The sequence below is a fragment of the Natrix helvetica genome, assembly GCF_964273705.1.
Source record: "Natrix helvetica genome assembly, chromosome: 2".
Classification (NCBI taxonomy): Eukaryota; Metazoa; Chordata; class Lepidosauria; order Squamata; family Natricidae; genus Natrix; species Natrix helvetica.
Window position 1 is genome coordinate 227,567,235 of NC_138552.1, and position 23,246 is coordinate 227,590,480.

Below are 23,246 nucleotides of genomic sequence, written 5' to 3' on the forward strand. Positions count from 1 at the left end.
ATTTGCCGAAACACAACAGATTGTAAATTGCACAGTTCTTTTGCAGTAAACAAAGAGGAGGCAACAAATAATATTTTCCTCACTCATTTACTAAATTATTTTCAGATTCTTACCACTGGATGCTGCGAGGACATCTTTACATAACATTAGCCAGTGCGAGAGCTTTTCCACCGCCAGAGATGAAAGCATATGGCCCAAAGTATCATGAATATCAGAACACAATTTCCGATCAGTCTCACGATCTAACATTCCAAAAAGAACTCCTTCCAGTCCTGTCTCTGTTATATTAATTCCTCGATGTCTGCCATGACTATCTCTTCGAGAGCCAAGTCCTAGGGCAAAAGGATTAATATTTGCAAAACATATATTAGGTAGTACAACATCTGAGATTTTCTACTGAATTATTTAACTTCATGTGCAATCGTAATAGTAAATACAATGGCTACAATCAGTGGTGGGTTGCAGGCGGTACGCCCCGGTACAGGCATACCGGAGTCAGCCCGGAGCACCGGATACCGTTCCGGTACGGTGCTCCAGAGGGCCTACCCAAACTCCTTACCTGTCTTTATGGCTTACGCACTTCCACGCACGCACATAGCACATAGAGCGCCTGCACGACACTCCGTGGAGAAGCTGGAGTGTCGCAGAGACTCGTGGAGGCGCTAAGACGCATGCGCACGCCATGCGTACATCCAACCGTACCGGTTGGAATGGGATCCGGAACCCACCACTGGCTACAATCCACTAAAGAAACAAGAATAATTGTTACATTCCACTACCATAGATATTCAAATGTGAACTAAACCTGTTAAACTACAGCAAGATTTCATCTAGATTTGCACAGTCAGACTGAATTAATAAGAAATCTTCGATTCATCTTTCTATATCTTAGGAAGCACCCTTCCCCGTTACACAAAACAGTTAATTAAAAATGCAGGTGATAAAGCTGCTATTCATCTCTGCAGCCCTAGGCTCAACAAATGCCTTTTCCCATCCAATCAAGAGAAAACTACTAATAATCTAGCAACCTGTGAAAGGAGAGAATGTTCATATTATTTGCGGAATTTTGAGAAAGAAAAATGTAGCTGAAAAACAAAAACAACAGAAAATACGTTTTAAGAAGTTCCACTGTTTAGTCTGATACTTACTTGTCCCGTTATTCTCTTTATCTCCAGATTTTTTTGCTAAGCTCATGGCATATTCACATACTTCTGCTGCTTCTCTTTGGGCAAGCTGCCTCAAGCATGCTACTGCAGCCCTACGTAGAAGCAAGTGGGAGCTGCATAGGTGAACCTATAACCATCAAAAAGCAGCGGAAAAGGGCTTGGTTACTTCAAAATGTTAGTAGCTTCTACAGATTGATGGCAATCGCTTACAGCCTACATATTATGTAAGACCATTTCAATCTGTGTTTCTCAACCTTGGCAATTTTAAGATGTATGGACTTCAACTCAGTTTATGAAAAAGCCGAACACAATTTTTAAACTGATTTGTTAAATATTTTTCTTCCAGGAAAATACATTTATTTCTTCTACTTTTACATAACATAGCAACTGCCTGATCTTTATTCACAGAAAGAAACAATATGCAGAGTGTCTAATTATTCTGCAAGGAACACTTTTTGAACCAATTATTAATTTATTAACAATTATAACCAAAAATCTTTGTGTTTTTGCCATTTTAGTAAAGTATAACAAAATAATTAGTTTAAGGAAAGGTTCATAAGTATACAACACTATGTCTCATCTTCAGTCAGAGGATAAAAGCATTTTAAGAATTTGAAAAATCTAAATGCCAACCTCAGACTTCTTTTAATGCACTCCAAAACTTATAGATTAACAGAAAGTTCTGTATACAATATAATTTGTTACAAAGATATTAAGTACATTTTATACATGCTTGCGACTAGCAGCGACCTGACAATGTTGGTGTCAACATGAGCATTTGTGGGACACTATTTTGGGATAGAAGAGCTGTGTGGTGAAGTGGTTAGAATGCAATATTGCAGCCTAATTCTGCTGACTGCCAGTTCCCAGCAGTTCGGCAGTTCAATTCTCACCAGCTCAAGGCTGACTCAGCTTTCTATCCTTCTGGGGTGGGTAAAATGAGAACATGAGAATGTTGGGGGCAATATGCTGACTCTGTAAACCACTTAAAGAGGGCTGGAAAGTACTGTGAAGTACAGTGACGTGCAGTCAGGTGAGGCAGGTGAGGCACAGCCTCACCACTCTCATCATGAAAAAAAAAAGTAAAAGGAAAAAGCTGAGCTAGTTGCTGCCTCACCGTGGATGACTCTGCTTAACCTCACTGGTGCTCTCCCTCCCCAAGTGTAGTGACTTCCTCCTCAGGCCCCCATTCATTTCTCTCTCACACACACACAGCTGGATAAAACTATATAAAAATCTAGCCCAGCTTCACTGATTACAAGTTTGAAAAGGCAACGTGGCTCCACCTGCAATCAAACTACACTTGGGGAGGGAGAGCACAAGGGAGCACTGAGGAGACCACAGGAGGGGGCAGGAAGCCAGGCAAAGAGCCATGCTGTAGTACACACACTTCCCCCCCAGCCTCTTTCTTTTGGAAGGCTCGGCTCGGCTCCCCTCCAGCTTCTCTGCCTCTCCTCTCACCCCAGCCTGCCAGCAGGAGGTGGTGGGTGGGCTTTATTGTGTTCCAGGCATTTCCCACCAAGACAGCAGGCTGCATTTGCAATGGTGGAGGTGTTTGGGAAAGGCAGCAGGGGAATGGGGGGGGGGATGGCAGAGGAGCTGCTTTCAAGCCACTGGAAAAGATATCCAATCCAACTTTTGTGTGTGGGGGGGTTTGTTTGAGAGTGAGTGAGAGAGGGAAGGGGTAGGAGAGATAGTCCAATCCAACTTGTGTGTGTGTGTGTGTGTGTGTGTGTGTGTGTGTGTTTGAGAGAGGGGGAGGAAGGGAGAGAGGGAGGAAGGAGGGGAAGGAGAAGAAAAAGAAAAAGAAAGAAGGAGCAAAGGAGAAAAACAAATGCTGTCGCTTTAAATTGGAACTGAGCATGCCTGGCTGTGGAATTCTGGGAGTTGAAGTCCACAAGTCTAAAAATATTTGAAACCCAGCACTGTGTCAGTGCCTCACCAGTCATAAACCTCACCGCACGTCACTGGTGAAGTATATACGGAATATACGGTAAGTGCTATTGCTATTGCTGTTGCTACACATAGGAAGGACAAAATATACTTACACAAAGACTGGGAACAAGACTGGAAAGGTTAACATGTCGTGGCGCAAACATGTGAAGTTGCTGGAGACAGGAAATGGCAGCTGCTTGAACAAGAGAGTCGGAGTGATCTTGTGTAATTGCACATCCCACCAGACATGAGGAACGGATGGTAGAAATTGTAGCTCCATTACCTATCAAAATTAACATTTTTAAATCAACCTTTATAAATTGTGAAATGAAAGACAGCCAAATGAGTATCTTTCAATTTAATACCCACGAAAAGTACAATCCTTTAAGGAAATATAAAGACTCAATTTAAGATATTCACCATATACTAAATAATGCATTTTAAAATATTTTCTCCAATCATCAGATATCGATTATCACATGTTTAAGTTCCTGTAATGTTAAAGATCTATCTATTCTTTTGGGTTTTCTCTGTATATTATCGATAGGTTTTGTTTTGTTCCTTTTCCTGCCAACCTCTCTGCTTTTTTAATGAATACTAGAGAGCTTGTGACCTTTTGGATTATTACTTCAGAAATATTTGCTTACCTAAAAAAGAAAGAGAATGACCACAGGAAGGGAGGGAAAGCAGTGAGAGTGGGAGCAACTTCTGACTTTTTGCCAGGTTCCCCGTTGACTTTCCTTGTAGAAGCCTGGCAGGGAGCATTGGAAATCACAATCAAGTGACTTGGCTGACCATGGTGATAAAGTACCATAACAGCTTTTAATGAAGCAGCCTCAAATTTGTCAAATTTCAATCTCATGAGAGTCATGGTCCTGGATTTTGGATGCATTCTGTCAGTTATCCCATCTGAGGTAAGTTAATTCAAATATGATTGCCCTACCATTTCACCCAACTGAAGGTTACAAACTCTCAAACACAAGAGTTTTTTAGATTGTATAAATATGTTTACACAGTTTTACTTCCAATGTAATGTTTTAATCATTTCATTGTACACCATATTAATATGCAGCTTATGCAAAACCGTATCTTAAATAATACATTGAACTGTGAAAGAAAGGAACTGAACTCTATAGTATGATTTCTGTGGTGTATTCTCCTTAAGACACATTTTAGATGGTAACAAACATTAAAGAAAAATATCTGATAAGAATTATTGAAAGATCAAGATGAATTCTCAGAATTTTGCTCAGAAAATGACCAGGACCCCAGTCAGTTCAAGAATAACTAGTATGGTATGTCATAAAAGCAGCCTAGAAACAACTGGAACTACATACAATTATAGTTAGATAATCTGGATTGAAGAGCCAGTTTGGTATAGTGGTAAATCAGGAGACAGTGAGTTATAGTCCCACCATAGGCACAGAGCAGCTGGGTGATCTTGGGCTAGGCACTTTCCCCAGCCCTAGGAAAAAGGCAATATCAAACCACTTCTGAAAAACCTGGCCAAGAAAACTGCAGAGACTTGTCCAGACGGTCTCTGAGTATCAGACACAATTTAATAGAAGAAAGAAAATCACCTCAACTGAACCTTGGTTTATAATTCAGTTTATTACAATGTGGTTTTAAGTATAACCCATACATTTTACCAGTCAGGCATCTGTGCCCAAGAAGAACCAACCATTTTCTCTAGTCAATAAAATCTTGACTAGAGAAGTGAGTTACATAATTATAAGCAAATGTTCTTAGATATAATGTAAAGAATACAGTACACATAACACAGAAGAAGACTAGAGTTGCATCTGAAAAGTAAAAAGAATAAAAATAGTAAGCTTGCATCTCACTAAAACCTAGGGATGTGCAGCACTTTGGATTTAAATTCAAAAAGGTGTGTTGGAACAAATATTTAATGAATATTTGATGAAAACAATGTCACTCCCGAAATCACAATAACCACCTGGGGTCAAAAAAGTACATGTTGGGAGTTTAAGAAGTGTGGAAACATATGTTTGGGCATTGTTGTAGGTGCACTGTCAGTACTTTTTAAACTTAAAACATCTATTTTTCCAGGGATCATGCTTCTACTTGCAATCTCAGGAAAAATAGTAGCTTTGTTAAGGATGTGCCAAGAAGAGCAGCATGCATGCTCATGTCTGCTCTGAAGAACCTTTCCACCTTTGGGTCCAAAGCGTTGAACATTTGTATTAGATTACATGCAATGCAATATGCATAAAACTGTAGGGAAAGTCCCAAAGCTTTCATTGTTGTCATACTAACCTTGCAGCTCAGGACCAACAGTAGTTATTATAGCTCCCAGACATCGACCCAAACATTGATGAACTTCTGTATGGGATGGGGGCACTGTCAGAAGTAAAGTAAGAACCAAGGACAGGGTGGGCTCCACATATCCACGATACATTGGTCCGCTGGAATCCACTATTAGAGCAAGTGAATGGAGAGACCATGTCTAGAAGAAGAATGAATAATTTAATCATGTGCTTTCATCTTAATTAGGATCCTTAAAAGGTTACAATGATAGGTACTTCTCTACTTACTGCCACTCCGTTTAGTGACCATTCAAAGTTACAACAGCACTGAAAAAAGTGACTTACACCTTTTTTCTCACTCATGACCACTGAAGCATCCCCATGGTCACGTGATCAAAATTCAGGCACTTGGCAACTGGTATGTATTTATGATGGTTGCACTGTCCTGGGGTCATATGATCACCATTTGCAATCTTCCCAGCTACCTCCTGACAAGCAAAGTCAAAGGGGGAAGCCAGATTTGCTTAACGACTGCATGATTCACTCAATAACTGCAGGGATTTGCTTAACAACTGTGACAAAAAGGTTGTAAAATGAGGCACAATTCATTTAACGACTGCCTCACTTAGCAACAGAAATGTTGGGCTCAACTGTGGTCCTAAAGTCAAGGATATCTGTATAACAAAATGGATTCTCAAATTATATACTGACATCATTAACATGTCTCTCTAGATTGGGAACTGTACAGGAACTACCTACTATAATGATAATTAAAGAAACGTAAATATTCCTGTGCCTCACAAAACAAGAGAAAGCAAAGCCACCTAGACTAACAAATATAGTTTATGATTTCAAGCCAACAGCTCCCTAATATACACATAATAGGTTTTTTTAATTCAGCTGTTTAAAAAAGGATAATGAATAAAGTTTTTAAAGCAAGAAGTTTACCTTATTATGGTAAAAATATTTTATCACAATAAGAGTCACACTAACTTTAATAAGTGGGTTTCTTGAAGCAAGTTTTCAGGAAAACTAAAAAAGTCACGCTTCTTAAATGAATAACAGAGAGATTATACACTTGTGCATACTCCAAAGCATATCTGAATATTTTTCAAAGCACGAATATTATATTCCTATAACATATGTTCATATAATGTATATGAATGTATATTAATTTTACCTGAACTTCAGGAGAAGTTCCATCTTGTGCTAGCGCTAACAGAATGCTGACACTGGTTTTCAAATGCTGCCCAGAACCTATTCCACCAACATAGCGATGTAGACATCCAAGAGCCAAAGAGTGGCCAGTCCTTGATACAACATCTCTAGCAGATTTCAACCTGCCAGTATTTGTTTAAAAAGTCATTACATCGACAATCAAGATAGGAAAACTCTAGCACATTTTTTTAAAATGACAGTGCTATGCAACTCCATAAATTCATACACATTTTGGAATTACCCAAAGCATAATTGTTGATATTCCTAAAATGAACAGAGTTGTCTAAATATGATTTCAATTTTATTTTAAACAAAATTTTATAATTAAATTGTTAAAACCTGCCTATACTTCAAAATAACACTATTTCTCCATTAAAAACACACTTTTTAATTCCAATGATGATGGAAAATTAATGTAAGATAGTAACAATTGGGTCTCTGTTTTTGTCTTTAGGAGACAGGATTTTCTTCATGATATTTGTAATACAAAGCATTTATAAATAATTCACTAAGCAAATGAACCTGAGAGAAAAACTGAATCAGAAAAACATTCTGAATGTTGCCTCCCTTCTTGCTCTCATTTCTTCCCTCAGTTTTTCACATATATAAAAATATTCCACCTTGTATTAAACCTAACAAATGTTATAAACATTCAATAATTTGTTTGTACAAATTTGTTTTTTTTTCTACAATCATGAACATGCAATTGAAAGAATCGTAACTCTGGAACTATAAACCCTCTCTTTCAAATGAATTGATTTTCTTCCTTTGATTTCACACTATTACGAAACCTCTACAATACTGAAAATTCAAAGCCAATCAAGTTATCTTGACACTAAAATTAGCCAAGCATTTTCATTCACTCCCTTTCAGGCAGAAAACAAATGAAATAAACTTGCATTTTTGCATTATTTTTCAAAGTGAGATCCACTGAATTCAATAGGATTTATATTTTCCGAATTTGTTTTGCATTATGTGGCAATATTCTTGGGAAAAAAGTAGTAGCAGAGTTTACAATAGAATGTCTTTGTCCAAGGTGTTGAAGTTGTGTTAAAATCTCTCTTGAACCAAAGCACTTGCCCTGCCTACTGCCAAAGAGGCTGTAACCACCTCATCAGATGTTTCATTGAATAATGTCTGCTTTCAACCATGCACCATGACTGCTTGACATGCCACATCTGCATCTGAGATCACAATTCAAGCAACAAGGGCTTTTAGCCAAGCAGTTAGGTAGAGGCTGTAATGGGAGGAGGGCTGGATCTCATCTACTATTCTCTTCTAATCCACTTCTGAGCAGTCACTCGGCCTCTACTACCTCAGGATCCAGAACCACAGCCTTGCCGCATGCCACTCATCCTCCAGAATTCTATCCTTAAATGATAGTAGTGAGTGAGAGAAGGGGGGACAAAAACTGCATAGCATCATAGCAAGCATCCATAGGCACAAAGGCCATACTTCTTTTTAATTAACAAACTAAGGAAGTAATACTGATCAACTTCATTTATGTGCATTCTTACAGCTGAATATCTTCAGTTATAGTTTATGTAGCCAAAATTATTGGGCTATTACTGTTACACACAGTTCGTGTATTGGCAGTTTTGAATATTCACAACTGTAACCTCTAGATAACATTTGGGTGTACAAATAAAAGAGCTTCACATATTCACATTTTGGTTTCCATTTCATTTCGTTAGGCTTATACAAAGTGCAGATGGGCTTTTACACATCTGTAAAGCATGTCAGAATAGAGTTAGATTGTCTGCATAGTATATTGGTTACTTTTTCTCACTTGGTTATAAAGGATCTTGTTGGTGATGCCTGGCTGCAAGTGGCTATCCTATGGTACCTGGCTGCTTTCTTTTCTGAAGCAGATTAGTTGGCTGGGGATGAAGGATGTGACCTTTTTCATTCCAAATGTCTCATGGTAGCCCCTCCACTCTACATGACTTTCACCGTGATAAGAACATCATAATTGGACTTAATATGGCAGCTGGAGAGTGTCGTGGCTCGGTCCAATGGAGTTGGTCTGAGGTAGTCTTCTTTTCTTTGAAGAATTAGAATAAAGTACTAATGATAGAGACTGGTACTGCTCTTGCAAGCTTGAAGGAAACAGCCTCTCTTGGCTGAAGAAAATGAGCACAGGCTCCAGAATCTAACTACTGATTATTCATGGTTTCACTGTTGATGGTTTTATGTTGGACAGAACCACTACAAATATCAAGAGCTACTTATATAATTTATATATTTTTCATATGTTGTACAAAAGAGAACAATTTAAACAATAAACAAACACAGCACAGTTCTTGTTTTACTTCAAGTAAAATTACAACATACTTATCAAAACTGTACTGAGCCATCCTGGCAATGAAAGTGGCTTCCCCAACCACCTGGGCCATTCTGCCCAGAGCTTCTCCCGCAGCGCATCTCAAAATAGGATTAGGATTGTCAAGTGCTCCCATTACAAGAGTCAAAGCAGACTTGCGGACTTCTTCTGGTCCTAAGGTACTTTTGTTCTCAGCCAAGCCCTTTTACAACAGACAATACTTTAAAACATGATCTACAACGTCTTTAAAGCCATCATAGATTACTTTAAGAAAATACATTATGAATGTGTCCCCATATATTTGCTTTTCAGTATCTGGCAAATCATTGCATTTTAATTACAAAATTATTATTATGTGTTCACTTTATAATCCACCTTTCTACCCAAAGGGCACTCAAGGAAAGTAATGATAAAAATAAAACCACTGTTTAAAGTGTGATTAAAAAATATCAAAAATCATTGTTTGCTAATTAAACTATAAAAGCCTAGCTGAAGCAACAAGCCTCTTGCTAAAAACCAAGAGAGCGGGCAAAGCTCCTAAGAGTGCATTCCATCGCTTGAGAGCAACACTACAGTTTCATCTTTTGAAGCAGATTTACCTTTAGTGCACTGAGAACAGCAGTAAAAATATTAAGCTGCACTGCTTGTTGACGAACACCTTTTGCCTGCTTGATGCATTCTGCAAAATGATCCAACATTTGTAGCCTGAAAATATAAATATAATGAGGAAGCTAGCATTCAAATAGCAAACATTGACATTCCAATAATAATGGCTGCTGATATCTTGATCCAGTAAAAGCAGCTTTTGTCAGATATAGATTAATGTAATTAGAATTAACTCTGAAGTCTATTTTTACTTTTAAAAATCTTGCCTTGTGCTGCCAAGATTCACTGCAGCTATGATGAAACTTGTTTTGTTTAATCCAAAGTAGCACAATCACTTTTAAGTTTCTTGGAAATAAATGAATATACTTAAACTTATTCTTGAATACCTTAAAGTAGTTTTTGCACTGAAATTATCATTTAATTAATTCTTTTCCCTGTAGCATGGAATGTTAAATGTGTGTGTTGGGGGGGGGGATATTTTGTCTTTCATTTATTCAGAGCAACCTTATGAGTCACTAAAAGCGTATCCATTGTACAAGGATAAGAAAAAAGTTGTTTCTCCTTAGTTTTATCAGTAAATGTATCCTGAGTGCTTCATTATACAATCATCCTCATAAAGGATACCAGTGTTTCTCATCTTTTAACTATACTAGTGACCTGTTTTTCTTCTATCTAAGTTTAGCTGTCTTTCCCCTCATCCACCTCCATCACCATCTCCTCAGTTCCCTAAATTCTCTTAGATTTCTAGTTGCCTTCCATATTTATTTAGTATCCAAATAATTCTTCATCGGTATGATCTTTAAGTCATGCTGGCCAGCAGTTCTGGATATCATAGTCTTAATACATCTGGAGGGCATCAGGTTGGGAAAAAGTGTTTTAGCCATTTTTGAAGAACTAGGCACACTGATAACATGTTGGAAATAACAGCTACATTAGGTAACATCAGAGAACTTCTAGATGACAATTACCTTTGAATGTCAAATATGATCCTACTCCTGCTAACTACAGCCGTTTTATCACATTTAAATAGTTAACTAGTGTGCTAATCAAAAAGTCTTGAAAATAATGTTCAAGGAACTAGTTTTTTTCCCCAAAAGATAAGTTGTAACATTTGAAAAATTACAAAAATGGAAAAAGAATAACTTATCTTTATATATGGTCCTCATTTTGATATTGCTGCATGAAATAACACCTTAATGAGGGGTAGAGGTGTTAGCTGTGTAAGTGTTAGAAAGTGTAACCAACCTGTGTTTGTTGGACACATGAGGGAAAACAACTCCAAAGAGAGCCACTGAGGCATCGATGACTGATACTCCCAAAGGAAGAGGCCCTGGCACTGCTTCTCCAGCTGGGATACGCAAGTAAATGGAGGAGGGATCGTGTTCTAGAGCACCACTACCTGAGGCACTGTTGGGCTGGAGCTGTAAAAGCATCAGAACATTTGAAATCAGAGACATGTATCTTTTATCCCATAACATTTCATATCAGCTTAAAAAATGTTTTCCTGGTTAAAAGAGTACTCTGTGGGGCCTATGCAATGTATCTTCAGTTTTTACAGAATAATTATATCCCCAAATAAGTCTATCTACTATTCATTTTTCATTATCAAAAAATCAAAGTGTTGATAGGGGCCTTGGAGTTCTTTTAGTTCAATTCCCTACCCAGTACAGGAATCTTGATATCAATTCTGGACAAATAGAGTTCCAGCCTTTTCTTGAAAACCTCCAGTGATGGAGCGCTCATAACTTCAGGAGTCAGGCTGTTCCACTGTTTAATAGCTCTCCGTCAGGGAATTCCTTCTTAGTTCAAGTTTAGATACCTCATTGTAAAGCTTCTATCCACCAGTTCTTGCCTTATGTTTAGGTAATGGGAAGAATAACTCTACTGCCTCTTCCCTGTGACATCCCTTCATGTATTAGAAGACTGATATCCTGTCTCACATTGTCCTTCTCGTCTTTAAGATAAACAGACCAAGATTCTTCATAGGATTTAGCCTACAAGATCCTTACCATCTTTGTTGTTCTTCTCTGCACTCTTTCCAATTCCTCAGCATTCTTTTTGTACTGTGGTGACCAGAATAGGGCAGAGAATGTCAGATGTTGTCTGATCAGTGCACCATAGAGCAGTACTATAAATTCCCATGACAACATTATGCCTCTATTGATACAGCCCTAAACTAAACCTCTGTTGATACAGCCCTATTTTGGCAGCGCTAGCACATTCCTGTCTCATTCTTAATCTATGGCCTACCAAGAAAGACTCCACCTCTCTCTTGCAAAGTACTATTGCTCAGCCAAGTACCATTTATCTTGCACATGCGCATCTGGGTTTTCCTTCCATGTAATAGAGAAAGTCTATGTTATTGGTAGGCTCTTCAGCTCAAGCAAAGTGAAGACATTTTTATAAGCTGCATTATTCAGTGAAATGGATTCAAATCACATAATTATCAATATTGCACGACATTCCTGAGTTACTATGAAATGGATAACTACATAACATACATTTTCATCCAAAGTTTCTATCTGGAATATTTATTTATTTGTTTGTTTGTGTGTATCTTGCCTTGATTATTTTTACAAATAATTCAAGGTAATGAACATATCCAACCCACCATTCTCCTATTTTCCTCTCAACAACAACCTGTGAGGTGAGTTGGGCTAAGAGTGACTGGCCCCAAGGTCACTCATCTGGCTTTCATGCCTAAAATGGGATTAGAACTCAGGGTCTTCTGCTTTCTAGCCTGGTGTCTTAACCACTAGGCCAAACTAGCTTTCGAGAATATGAAAACGAAGTATACATCACAATAGAATATGTAAAAACTAGAGAAGCACAGCATCTAATAACTATAGAAGATACAACTTTGTATTTTTACTAGAACAGGGGTGTCCAAACTTGGGAACTTTAAGACTTGTGGACTTCAACTCCTAGAATTCCCCAGCCAGCCATGCTGGCTGGGGAATTCTGGGAGTTGAAGTCCACAAGTCTTAAAGTTCCCAAGTTTGGACACCCCTGTACTAGAACCTTTTCCACTTCTGTCCAATATACAATATGCATTAGAGTCAGATAAATATTCCTATACATTCAAAGATAACTTGCTAGAAATAATTTCCAATTTCTTATATGTTGCATTAACAGATTGCAAACTATATTTCAGCTCCTACTAAAAGTACTATTGTTAGGAACCTGAAGCAGGAGATATTGAGAATTGCTTCCTCTCTAAGAACCTCTCTCAATGGCATCTCTACGCTTTATAAGAAGGTATTTTTGCAGGCAGCATCAAAAGAACGAGGAGCTGCCATCACTTCAAAAGCATGGATTTTTCTCAAACATTAATGATAATATAATTTTCTCTTAAGACATCCTCTAATATATTAGTCCTTATTACCCAAAGCAGAAGTGAAAGCTGCATGGTGAAATAAATGAGAAAACCCAAGATTTAGGGAAGTTGTATATCTGCTATGAAGCTATTAATTACATTAATTGGGGTAAATATGCATATATCAGCCATGGGGGACTATGGCTCCCCAAATATTGCTTTATTGCATATTCCCACATTAGCCACAGCTATGGAGAACTTTGCTCAGTAGCATCAGGGGTCTCAAAAGATATTTTCATTTCTTTCATATTCTTAGCTATACTGATGGGGCAAGTCTGGAAGGATCGAATGCAGAACCCATTTTGTTTTTGGGTGGCTCCATTTTGGTGTGAAATAATCGAAATGTATAATTTATTCGTTACACACATAATTAAAGAACAATTGACACTTGGGAAGAATTAGAAAACTAGACTGGATACCTGATCTTCAATTGATTTATGGTCTGTTTCTTGCAGCCAGGAGCCAAGAAGGACGCTGTCATCATAATGGCAAAGTGATCTTAGGAGAGAGGTCGTTGTATTAGCAGAATTGTCTGTCAGAGTAAATTCTGCCACCAGCTCCCGAAGAAGTGGATTAAAAGAACCTATAGCAAAACAATAAAATCGTTTTTTACATAGGCCGTTAAGCAATACGCATCACATGATTCAGCCTAGTTTTAAAACAGGAAAACCAGAGCTAATAATATTCTGATCGTGTTAAGTCCCATGGCAAAATACTGTATTACAGAAGCTTTGTATGATGAGCAATTCCCCCATAATATTTGTATGATTACAAGGTCATTATTTAAACACAGCTCCTGGATATTTGCATGAAATGTTATTTGATGGCAGGGCTATTATGTATGAAAGTGAGCATATGTGAGCACAGAGTTTTGCTGAGCTTTCTGTCATTCAAAAAATAGAGAAATAAAATGTTTGCAAAGCTTCTTCTTCCTATTAAAGTGGTATTTTTTTAAGAATAGGAGAAAAAGTGAAAAGAAGTGAATTTTACCTTCATATGTTTTTGGTGGTAACAAAGCCAAAATGTCATAAAGCCTTAATCGAACCATTGCTGCGCTTGCCTTCAGGTGTGCTCCATGGGTTTTAATTACAGAAGGAATGCTATTATGTTAAAAAAAACCATGAAAGTTACTATTACATTAAAAAGCAATTTAATTTATTCTGTAGATACAGAATACCTTATCCCCTAAAATTTTGGAAGATGAGTGCCAAAAGGGAAACATGTTATTTTGCTCTTTGAAATTACAGAGGAAGGGAAAGTTGGAGAGAGAACACAGGGTATTAATGAATTTACTCTAAGTTCATCACCCATACACATCTGAACTCTCTTTCACACGAATTTATTACAATTTAGCCATCCACCACAGCCATCCACATGCACATATCCATCTAGGAAGGGAAAATATAAAAAAAAAAATTAACAGAGGAGGAGAGAGGTTGCTTAGCAGTTGCAGTAAGTACACAGATCAGATTGTGTTCCATTAGTGATTAGGCAGACAAACCGATTTTAAAAGAAAACTCATTTCAATTTCTAAGAAACATACTTACTGAGACATCATTGTCATAGCACATTCAATAGGTGTCATCAATTTTCGAATAACATCTTCTGTTAGAAGTTCAGGACAGTGGGCAACAAAACTCCTCATAGCTAGCAACAAAATTCAGGACAGTGTAAAAAATAGTAGAAATTCTAGCTTTAAAATCAGTATAATTTAAGTATCTATCAAATACATAACACAATTAGCAGTCGAATTAACGTATGTTCAAAATAAAATTACTGAGGACAAGAAAGGACATATGGAGCCATGGTAGTGCAGTGGTTAGAATGTAACGTTGGAGGCTAACTTTGCATTCCACTGCGAGGAGTTCTATTCTGACCGGTTCAATGTTGACTCAAGCCTTCTATCCTTCCAAGGTGACTAAAATGAGGACCTAGATTGTTGGGGGTAATATGCTGACTCTGTAAACCACTTAAAGAGAGCAGTAAATAAATATAAAGCAGTATATAAGCGCTATTACTATGCCATTCTCCCTCCCTCCCTCCCCCTCTCTGTTTCTCTCTCTCAGAAACAGGGCTCTCTGCTCAAACTACAGCTTTCCATTAAAAAAAAGATAATCTGGTTATCTACAAACACACATACATAATATAGTGATCTAACAAATATAGTGTTCAATTCAATTATATTTGCATCCTGTTAAAAAAATGAAGAACATCCTATCCTAAGAACTATTTCTATCCATACTCATATCCTAGCATAATCCAACTATGGATATGATGAAATACAATCTGGCTGCATGTTTTCCAATTATATTCTTAATATTTTTCATTTCAATGCTCATAGCATATGTACTAGTTTTTCCTCCACTTTGTCACAAGGAACCAACAGCTAAAGATTATTCAGAATAGACATTTTATTCCTTTTGATTCTACCTAATTACTTTATTCATAAAATATGGAATTAGGGTGGCTGAAATAGTATTGGACAAGGTTATTGTAAGTTTGAGATTCATACCACAGAGAGCTCCTGCACGTCCTTCCAGTGTTACTTGCCATGTAAAGGAATCTCCACGAGCTTTTTCAGCTTCTAATTCCTTTAGCGAACGGGGAAACACATTTCGCCATAGTAACAACATTTTAGGAAGATGGTAACGGACAACTGAAGGACCTACCAGGAACACAAATTATACTGGAGCTTAATAGGTCTTCATGAAATATAAAGCCAAAGAATTCTAAACAGGCATCAATGCTATCTGTAGATGACATTTCAAAAACTGACTTTATATTTTATATGCCACTTTGAAACTTTTAAAATTAAAATAGAATTATCCGTTAAAATAAATAACCCTGCAGAGTAAGGTTAGGAATCTTATTGCAATTATAACTGACTGTACGTTTAAGAAACATTTGTCCTTTATAAATATACTTACATAATAATAATATTAAAAGATTCAAATCAACTAAAGCTAACTTTCATATTCTGTTACTATTCAATGTACTAATTACAATGTAATCTTCCTAACTATTGGTCAGAGTACATTTCTACCTAGATTTTTTACTTTATAACAAAAGTATTCTGATAAGGCAATTGCACTTTCAAAACTGGATTTTGGTAGCAAAAGCAGAACATGATAAGGTCTAGTATTAGGGAAATATACACAATTTTGCTGCTAAATGCAAGCCAGATTTCTAAAAGTAAGAAATGTGTGTATACATACCTAAAGTCATTAGAGCCCCCAGTAAAAGCCACCCAGCCTGGGTTCGCTGTAAGGACAGCCTGCTATTTTGTGCAGCTGTCCGCAAGAGATCCTCAGCAATGCTAACAACCATCTAAAATAAAGGAGAAATCAACTTAGAAGTGAATTAGAGAGCATCTTAATAAAACTCATAGCTTAACATTAACACAGGATAGAAAATAAAAAACTTTATTTAATATTACGTTCATTGTTGTCCAAGTTATTTTTCCTTTAAACAGTAAAATGAAGAAGTCAAACAAAAGAAAGGGTTGAAAAACTCAATAGGGAATGGCTGAGACTCGGGGTAGGCAAACAAAAAGAGTACTAAAGAAAACAAACCAAGATATGGAATGTGGCGATAAGAGAAACGCCTTGAAAAGAAGAGCAAAAAGGAGGAAATGCTCCACCATAAAATGAAATTTGCTTCTATTGTTGTGACGATAAACATATTCACCCAGGAATAAGCACTATTATGTAATAAAAATGAGCATAGTATAAAATACCTAGTGCAATTTAGGAGGTCAGATTAAAAAGAAGCATTTTAGCATCTTATAAATAGGAAGGAACAATCATAATTTCAAAACTGATGCTTCCTAGTTTAGGAGCATAACAGTGTTTACAAACAGGCATTTCCTTTTTGGCATGGCTAATGTATCTCAGAGGTTCACAGAGAGGTACTTGGTATTGATAGCTTCAGCTTTTCAGACTTTAAACCTTGAATATAACTGGGAATCTAAAATTCAGCAATGCAAATCTTTGAATGCAGCTTTTTTTAAATAAACCATGAAATAGTTCATGTTATTTTGTGACAGCCTCCTTCTCTACCCCAGCATAAATAAAACATTGCCAGAAATGCAAGTATGAATAATCTCACCTTTCCTTTGGCATGAGGGATGCCTAGAGAACATTGATGAACTCCACCTAACAAAGCAGCCATTGCAAAACTGTATCCACTAACAGCTTCTGGGGAAGTCTTCAGGTTATTAAGCCTTTCTGCACACCGGTCCAATAACGGAGTCAACTGGAAAGGCAAAGCAACAGCCACACAGCGCAAACACCATGCAGCAGCAAGTCGAGCAGCCATACTAGGATGGAGAAGAACTGAAGTAACAGTCTCAAGCAATCCTGAAAACAAATCAGAGAAGGGAATATTTTGAGGAAACCACCAAAGCATTTATATATGGGAGATTTGGTCAAAGAAAGAAGTTGAAATGACGTAACTCTTTCAGACTGAGTAGCAAAAGATTCAAGGTCATCTATTTTTGATGTTTTAATTATTTTAAGTCTTAAAAACATCAAGAAGCATTCCTAACACAAAGCACTCCTTAGAAGCCAAATTCAGAATCATTGGCTATAGTCTATTCTTCAAAAATAGGCTTTATCTGCCTTGCTAATTCACTAGCAAGTTAATTCTTCTTTTTCTGTAGGAAACAATTTTAACAAACCACACAGATTTCTAATCAATATATGTATTATGTATTATCTAGATTTCTATGGCTGCCCTTCACACCATAGCAACTCTGGACATTGAACAACGCTGAAAATAGAAAATACAATACTTTTTTTAAAAAAAAATGAAATGGCTGAGAGTAAAAAACACAAAGTCACATCAAATCCCAAGTCTCTGTTATGCTTTATATTTTTTATCTTTATGCTTTATGGTTATGCTTCATCTTTTTTATTATGCTGATAAATAAAACAAATAGCATCAATAAAATCAATATTTTAGTATTTTGATTGCCAGTGACGTGCAGTCAGGGGAGGCAGGGGAGGCAGAGCCTCACCGCTCTCATCATGAAAATAAAAAAAAATACTCCGGAAAGCCGCGAAAGTGCCTGGGAGAGGCGCGTGGCTTGGTTTAGCCTCCCTGGACATCTCAGCAGCAGCCCCAAGTGTGCCGATCTCACCATTTTTTGCATTGGGCAAGCCCGGGATCCTTGCAAGGGGAATGGGATGTGTGCAGGAGGCTTCTCAGCTCCAGCCTCAATCAGCGCATCCGCGGTCCCCTTCATGTTGGCTCAGGAAGAAGGGGAATGGGACCACGTGTGCAGGGGAAGGGGATCGCGGCTGCGCTAATCTGAGGCTGTGCGCTGCTGAGGAGCCGCCTGCACACGTTGTCCCATTCCCCTTGCAAGGATCCCGGACTCGCCCGATGCAAAAAATGCCTAGGTAACATCATCAGTGCTAGAAGGGGGGGAGGAAGGAGGAGAAAGGAGAAGTTTCTCTTCTCAGAAATGTCTTCTCAGTGGAGCTGTGGCAGCCTGCCTGCCTCTTTCTGACATTTCTGAGAAGAGAAACTTCTCCGTTTGGGCTGCGCCTGTGCGATCGGAGCAACCATGCGGTTTGACGACGTCACCAGCCTCACCAGTCATAAACCTCACCACACGTCACTGTTGATTGCATATTACATTCTTAAATCTGTATCTATTATATCATTTTCACATTATTAATTGCCCTTAAAAAAGTGGGAAACTGAACTTTAAGTAAACAAAACAATCAAAAATACTTTCTATCCATTTAATCAACTAAACTTCCAATCACTGGGATGAAAACGAAAGAAGCCAAAAACACCTCATTTTTCACTGGTACTTAAGTTTATATTTTACAGTATTGCATTGCACACATAATTAAACAGTAGATATAAATAAATAACTTTACTAATTATTCTTAGTGTGCCTAGCATGGCAATCTGAATGATTTACCTATAGAAGGTTCCTGTATAAGTGGTGATGCAGTGGCATTCAGGCTTTGAACTAAACTTCCTAGCTCTTGAAGAGCACAAACCATTACATGTTGACTTGCGGCAACTTCTGCTGCTCCTGATTTGTTTTCAATATTAGCATCATTCACAACTGTTTCTGTCAAAGTAAATTGGAAAATGGTGAATAATCCAGTATTCTGTTACACTTAAAACATACTGCTTTGGAGGAGTTTCCAAAAACCTATTTCAGAGTGCATGAGAAAGAAGCCCAGTAAGTGGATGGTCTATCCACCTTCCCTAACCCAAGTTCCAGAGATCTTCAAAACATAAGTATGAGATGGATGAGGGTGAGGAAGGGGATGTGGAGCACAGTGGTGTAGGATGAGGAAGATATAGGCAGTGGAGTGTTACAATGTCCCTGCAATCAATTGTAAGGGCAAACAATCATGGGGATGCTGTAATGGCCTTAACGTTGGTTTAAGTCATAAGTAGCTTTTGGAAGGTTCCCCTGTAACTGTTCATAAATCGAGGCCTATTTATTTATTTATTTATTTATTAGATTTTTAGACCGCCCCTCTCCCAGAAAGGGACTCGGGGCGGTGTACAGTCAATACAAATAAAACCAGTCATAATAATAAAATACATTTAAGATACATTTGGAGGGGGAGATAGGCTGTACTAAGAAATAAATATATTCTAATCCTAAAAACATCACAATTAAAACCCCAAACCCAATTAAAATAGAATAAATCCCCGGGAGGAAAACTAAGCCTACCTGTACTGCATTATATAATTGACACTCTTTATTCTTCAGGCACACAAAAGATCTCATTTATATCATAACCACATAATTCAGTGTCCTACAGACGTATTGTAGCTCAATAAATTTGAAAACTAGCACCTCCTTATCCTAGAATTGAAAAGATTGGACAGCGATAATAAAAACATTACAGGCATACACTAATTTTTTCTCTCTTACCTACTGCCTTCATCTGTTTATCAATAGCCTGACAAATATCTTTAGCAGCAGCAATCTGTGCCTTCTCTCCCAATAGACTTCCTACTGTCGCTCTGAGGATAAAAGAGACACATCTCCGAGAGTAGACAGCTTCTACATGAGTTTGAGTTGCACGAGGATGAGAAACCAAATCCAGCACGTGTGACAGGAAAATTGCAAAATTGCGTTCTAGCCACTGACCTCCTAGGGTTGTGACAAAGACAACGTAGGCCTGAAAAATTCAAAATTATTAAGTTGCTTGAGGTATCTGAATTTAAAATTCTATTTACACCTTTTAACCTTCAATTCTCCAATGTTCCCTATCCCGTCCCTTAAAACTATATAATGTTTTGTTTCTGAAGTGAAAATACCAGATTAGGCTCTCTAATATTACAATCACATAGGTTTATCAAGCTCAGTAACATCTCATCTATAATGAAAACTGGTTACAGTCTCTATAACTAGTTCTCGTCATAGTTATAGCTCTTTAATATCATAATAATGATACTATTGTGATGCTATATATGACAATCTCATAATATATTGTCTCCAGGTTGTTGGAAGCCCCCAAAAGTGCTTCAACTTCTTGAAGAAGACTGTCAAGAGTTTGAGCAAAGACTTTTCTCTTAGAAATTTAACAAATATCTTCACTTATCTACCTAATTTAAACTACTCCATTGTGTAACATATTATAATTAGGACCTGAAGGATGAGTTTATTCTTGCCTATGCCTGCAGTATTCCATATAGGATTTTTGTTCTTTGGCATAAACAAATAAGTAAATAAGTTTTATTCACTGACACTTGCTACTGCTGTTGAAAAGGCTCCGCATTTCAAAAGAATTCTATCTTGACTTTCAAAAAACAGCCAAGTGGCCATTGGGCATACCTGCTGACTTCTTTGAATCTCATTATATACTTACTTGTCTGGAACTGTAAGAATATAATTGAAAAATAATGAAAAGCAATCATTATATGCTCATTAGTATATACAGAACTAGTTTCTAACTAGTTCTATGAAAGTGGGTTGTTGTTTTTTTTGTTACCCTGATTGTGAAAATACTTTAAATCATTTTTTTAAAAAAACATACCTGAGTAACCCCAACTCTCACTTCTCGATTAACAGATCCTCCTACTTTTAACATCTCTCCACCACTTTTTAAGAACCCAGATCCTCCTCGCAAAAAACCAGTGGCCATGAGTTCTAAAACCTCTTCTAATGTTGCTTTCTTCACATTCTGGCGCATCACTTAAAGAAATAAAGATAGAATATTATTCAACTGAATATTTTCAATCAGTTCTCATTGTACTTTTGAGATTTTGGTAAGTACTGTGTCATGTTAAAGATACCAATGTCTTTACAGACATGAAATTAATGCAAATTTCACAAAACTAAAAACTATGAAAATAGGTGATTTTTATCATTGTTTACAGTTAATAGTAAACACATTAAGCTTATCCATGTGTTTATTACTGAAAAACAAAATAATAATGATATGAATAACTCAATGGATTATACCTGCTGCTTGCTTTGGTATCAGTGCTGTAGCCATAACTGTCCCCAGAAGTCTGGATACTGCAACTCGTACACCATAATTTGAGTTTTCCAGTGCCTTAAAACATAGAGTTGCTACATTTTCTAATTCTGTTGTCCACATAAACACAGCTTCATTTTGAAGTTCTAGTAGACACTGCCGGGGGGAAAATCCCAAAACTATTAATACTTTTTGAAAGTTTGTCCATTCATTCTTCGAATTTAGCATCCCAATGACTATCCTTTTTCCTTTTAAAAACAAATTGTAACTACTGAAGAAGCTTCCTGAATGAGAAGTGAAATGTCTTCAAAGAAAAACACGAAAGTCCAGTTGCCTTTTGAAAAAGCACCTTTGGAATATTTTATTTGCATCTCAACTTTAACACCTAATGTCAGAAATAAGACTGTGAATGTGAATATTGCTCTGCAGGAAGCTGCACACCTTCAGAAAGTGATAAAAACTAAACTGCAAGCATATCACTGTATCTTTCAGAAGAATCTATAACAGCGGTTACAGGAGAGAAAAATAAGGCTGTATAATTATAGGGGTAGTACCTCTTTCTACAACAAGCTATACAACACAGAAAGCATACTTAGAACACTAGATAACCTAGAAAATGCTATGAATGATGCAGTAATGTTTCTACCATTTAAACAATTAAGCAAGCTTACCTTTGCTACTGCACAGCGCACAGCCATAGCTCTGTCTGTCAGGAGAGACCGGGCATTCTTATAAATATCACGATGGCAAGAAGCTGCTGCACCACCCAAGCCACTTAAGACTTTTTGCAAACTCATTAATATTTCACTCCGTCCCTGTGACTGCAAATCACCAGAAGACATAAACATATTGTATTTTTGACCAAAATCATGCTTCTCATTTATATGTTTAACAGTTATCTCATTTAAAGGTATATGTTGTAATGAAAAAATATCCTTGTTCTATTAGTAAAAATTGAACTCCTCATCATAACAATAAATATTATCTTTTAATACAGTATTAAGATCATAATCCTTATTCCTAAATATGATGCTGAAAAATTCTGTTCCAAAATCACAATTTAGGGAACTCATGCAAATCACACTTATTCTTTTTTAAACATATATTACAATCTTTTATTTTATTTTACAAATACTTGCCACATTTTATGCGTACTTAAAAGGTACTATTATCATTCCTTCAACCATTTCTTTTTTTTAAAAAAATAAGAAATTGCTTCCAATTTTCTTTTCAAAATCAAACTAGGAAACTATAAGGGGCGATTGATAGAGGAGGTAATCAGTGCTGGGATTCAATTTTTTTTACTACCAATTCTGTAGGGTAGCTTGGTGGGCATGGCATGGCTTGGTGGGTGTGGCAGAGGAAGGATATTGTAAAATCTCCATTCCCACTCCACTCCAGGGGAAGGTTACTGCAAAATCCCCATTTCCTCCCGATCAGCTGGGATTTGGGGGGCAGAGAATAGATGGGGGGAAGGGCCAATCAGAAGTGGTATTTACCAGTTCTCTGAACTAATCAAAATTTCCGCTACCATTTCTCCAGAAATTGTAAGAACCTGCTGAATACCACCTCTGGAAGTAATCCCTATTCACTTCACAAGTTTAAGATCTGATGGAAATACGGCTTCTCCAACATATATGAGAACCATTCCTTTCCTGTAGTTGTAGATAAATTATTTGGTATAGTATATTGTATGGATAACAGATGAGTCTAGCCACAGTGCTTCAGCTTAGCTGCAGGTTTAGTTGGTTGTCTTTTAATAATGTGAATTAGCTTTACATGAAAATGCATTAGTTGAATATGGAAATATAAAGAAAGCACTAAGATTCAATGCAACATTTATTTCAAGCAGTAACTATGTTAATTATAGGTCACATCTCTCTTTTTACC

General features: G+C 37.1%; 1 protein-coding gene across 1 annotated transcript in view; it reads right to left on the reverse strand.

Annotated features, from left to right (window-relative positions):
- HEATR5B (HEAT repeat containing 5B) overlaps positions 1-23,246 on the reverse strand; it is a 50,654-nt gene that overhangs the window by 20,705 nt on the left and 6,703 nt on the right. Inside the window, exons 5-24 of the mRNA XM_081940101.1 lie at positions 22,028-22,177; positions 21,341-21,512; positions 20,913-21,070; positions 19,805-20,054; positions 18,827-18,982; positions 16,999-17,249; positions 16,107-16,218; positions 15,404-15,556; positions 14,439-14,538; positions 13,882-13,991; positions 13,311-13,474; positions 11,525-11,578; positions 10,761-10,936; positions 9,509-9,614; positions 8,921-9,111; positions 6,549-6,708; positions 5,379-5,568; positions 3,215-3,384; positions 1,149-1,293; positions 114-332 (exon numbers count right to left, since the gene is read on the reverse strand). Of these exons, the coding sequence (XP_081796227.1) occupies positions 114-332; positions 1,149-1,293; positions 3,215-3,384; positions 5,379-5,568; positions 6,549-6,708; positions 8,921-9,111; positions 9,509-9,614; positions 10,761-10,936; positions 11,525-11,578; positions 13,311-13,474; positions 13,882-13,991; positions 14,439-14,538; positions 15,404-15,556; positions 16,107-16,218; positions 16,999-17,249; positions 18,827-18,982; positions 19,805-20,054; positions 20,913-21,070; positions 21,341-21,512; positions 22,028-22,177 (3,187 nt within the window). The remainder of the gene's footprint in view (positions 1-113; positions 333-1,148; positions 1,294-3,214; positions 3,385-5,378; positions 5,569-6,548; positions 6,709-8,920; positions 9,112-9,508; positions 9,615-10,760; positions 10,937-11,524; positions 11,579-13,310; positions 13,475-13,881; positions 13,992-14,438; positions 14,539-15,403; positions 15,557-16,106; positions 16,219-16,998; positions 17,250-18,826; positions 18,983-19,804; positions 20,055-20,912; positions 21,071-21,340; positions 21,513-22,027; positions 22,178-23,246) is intronic.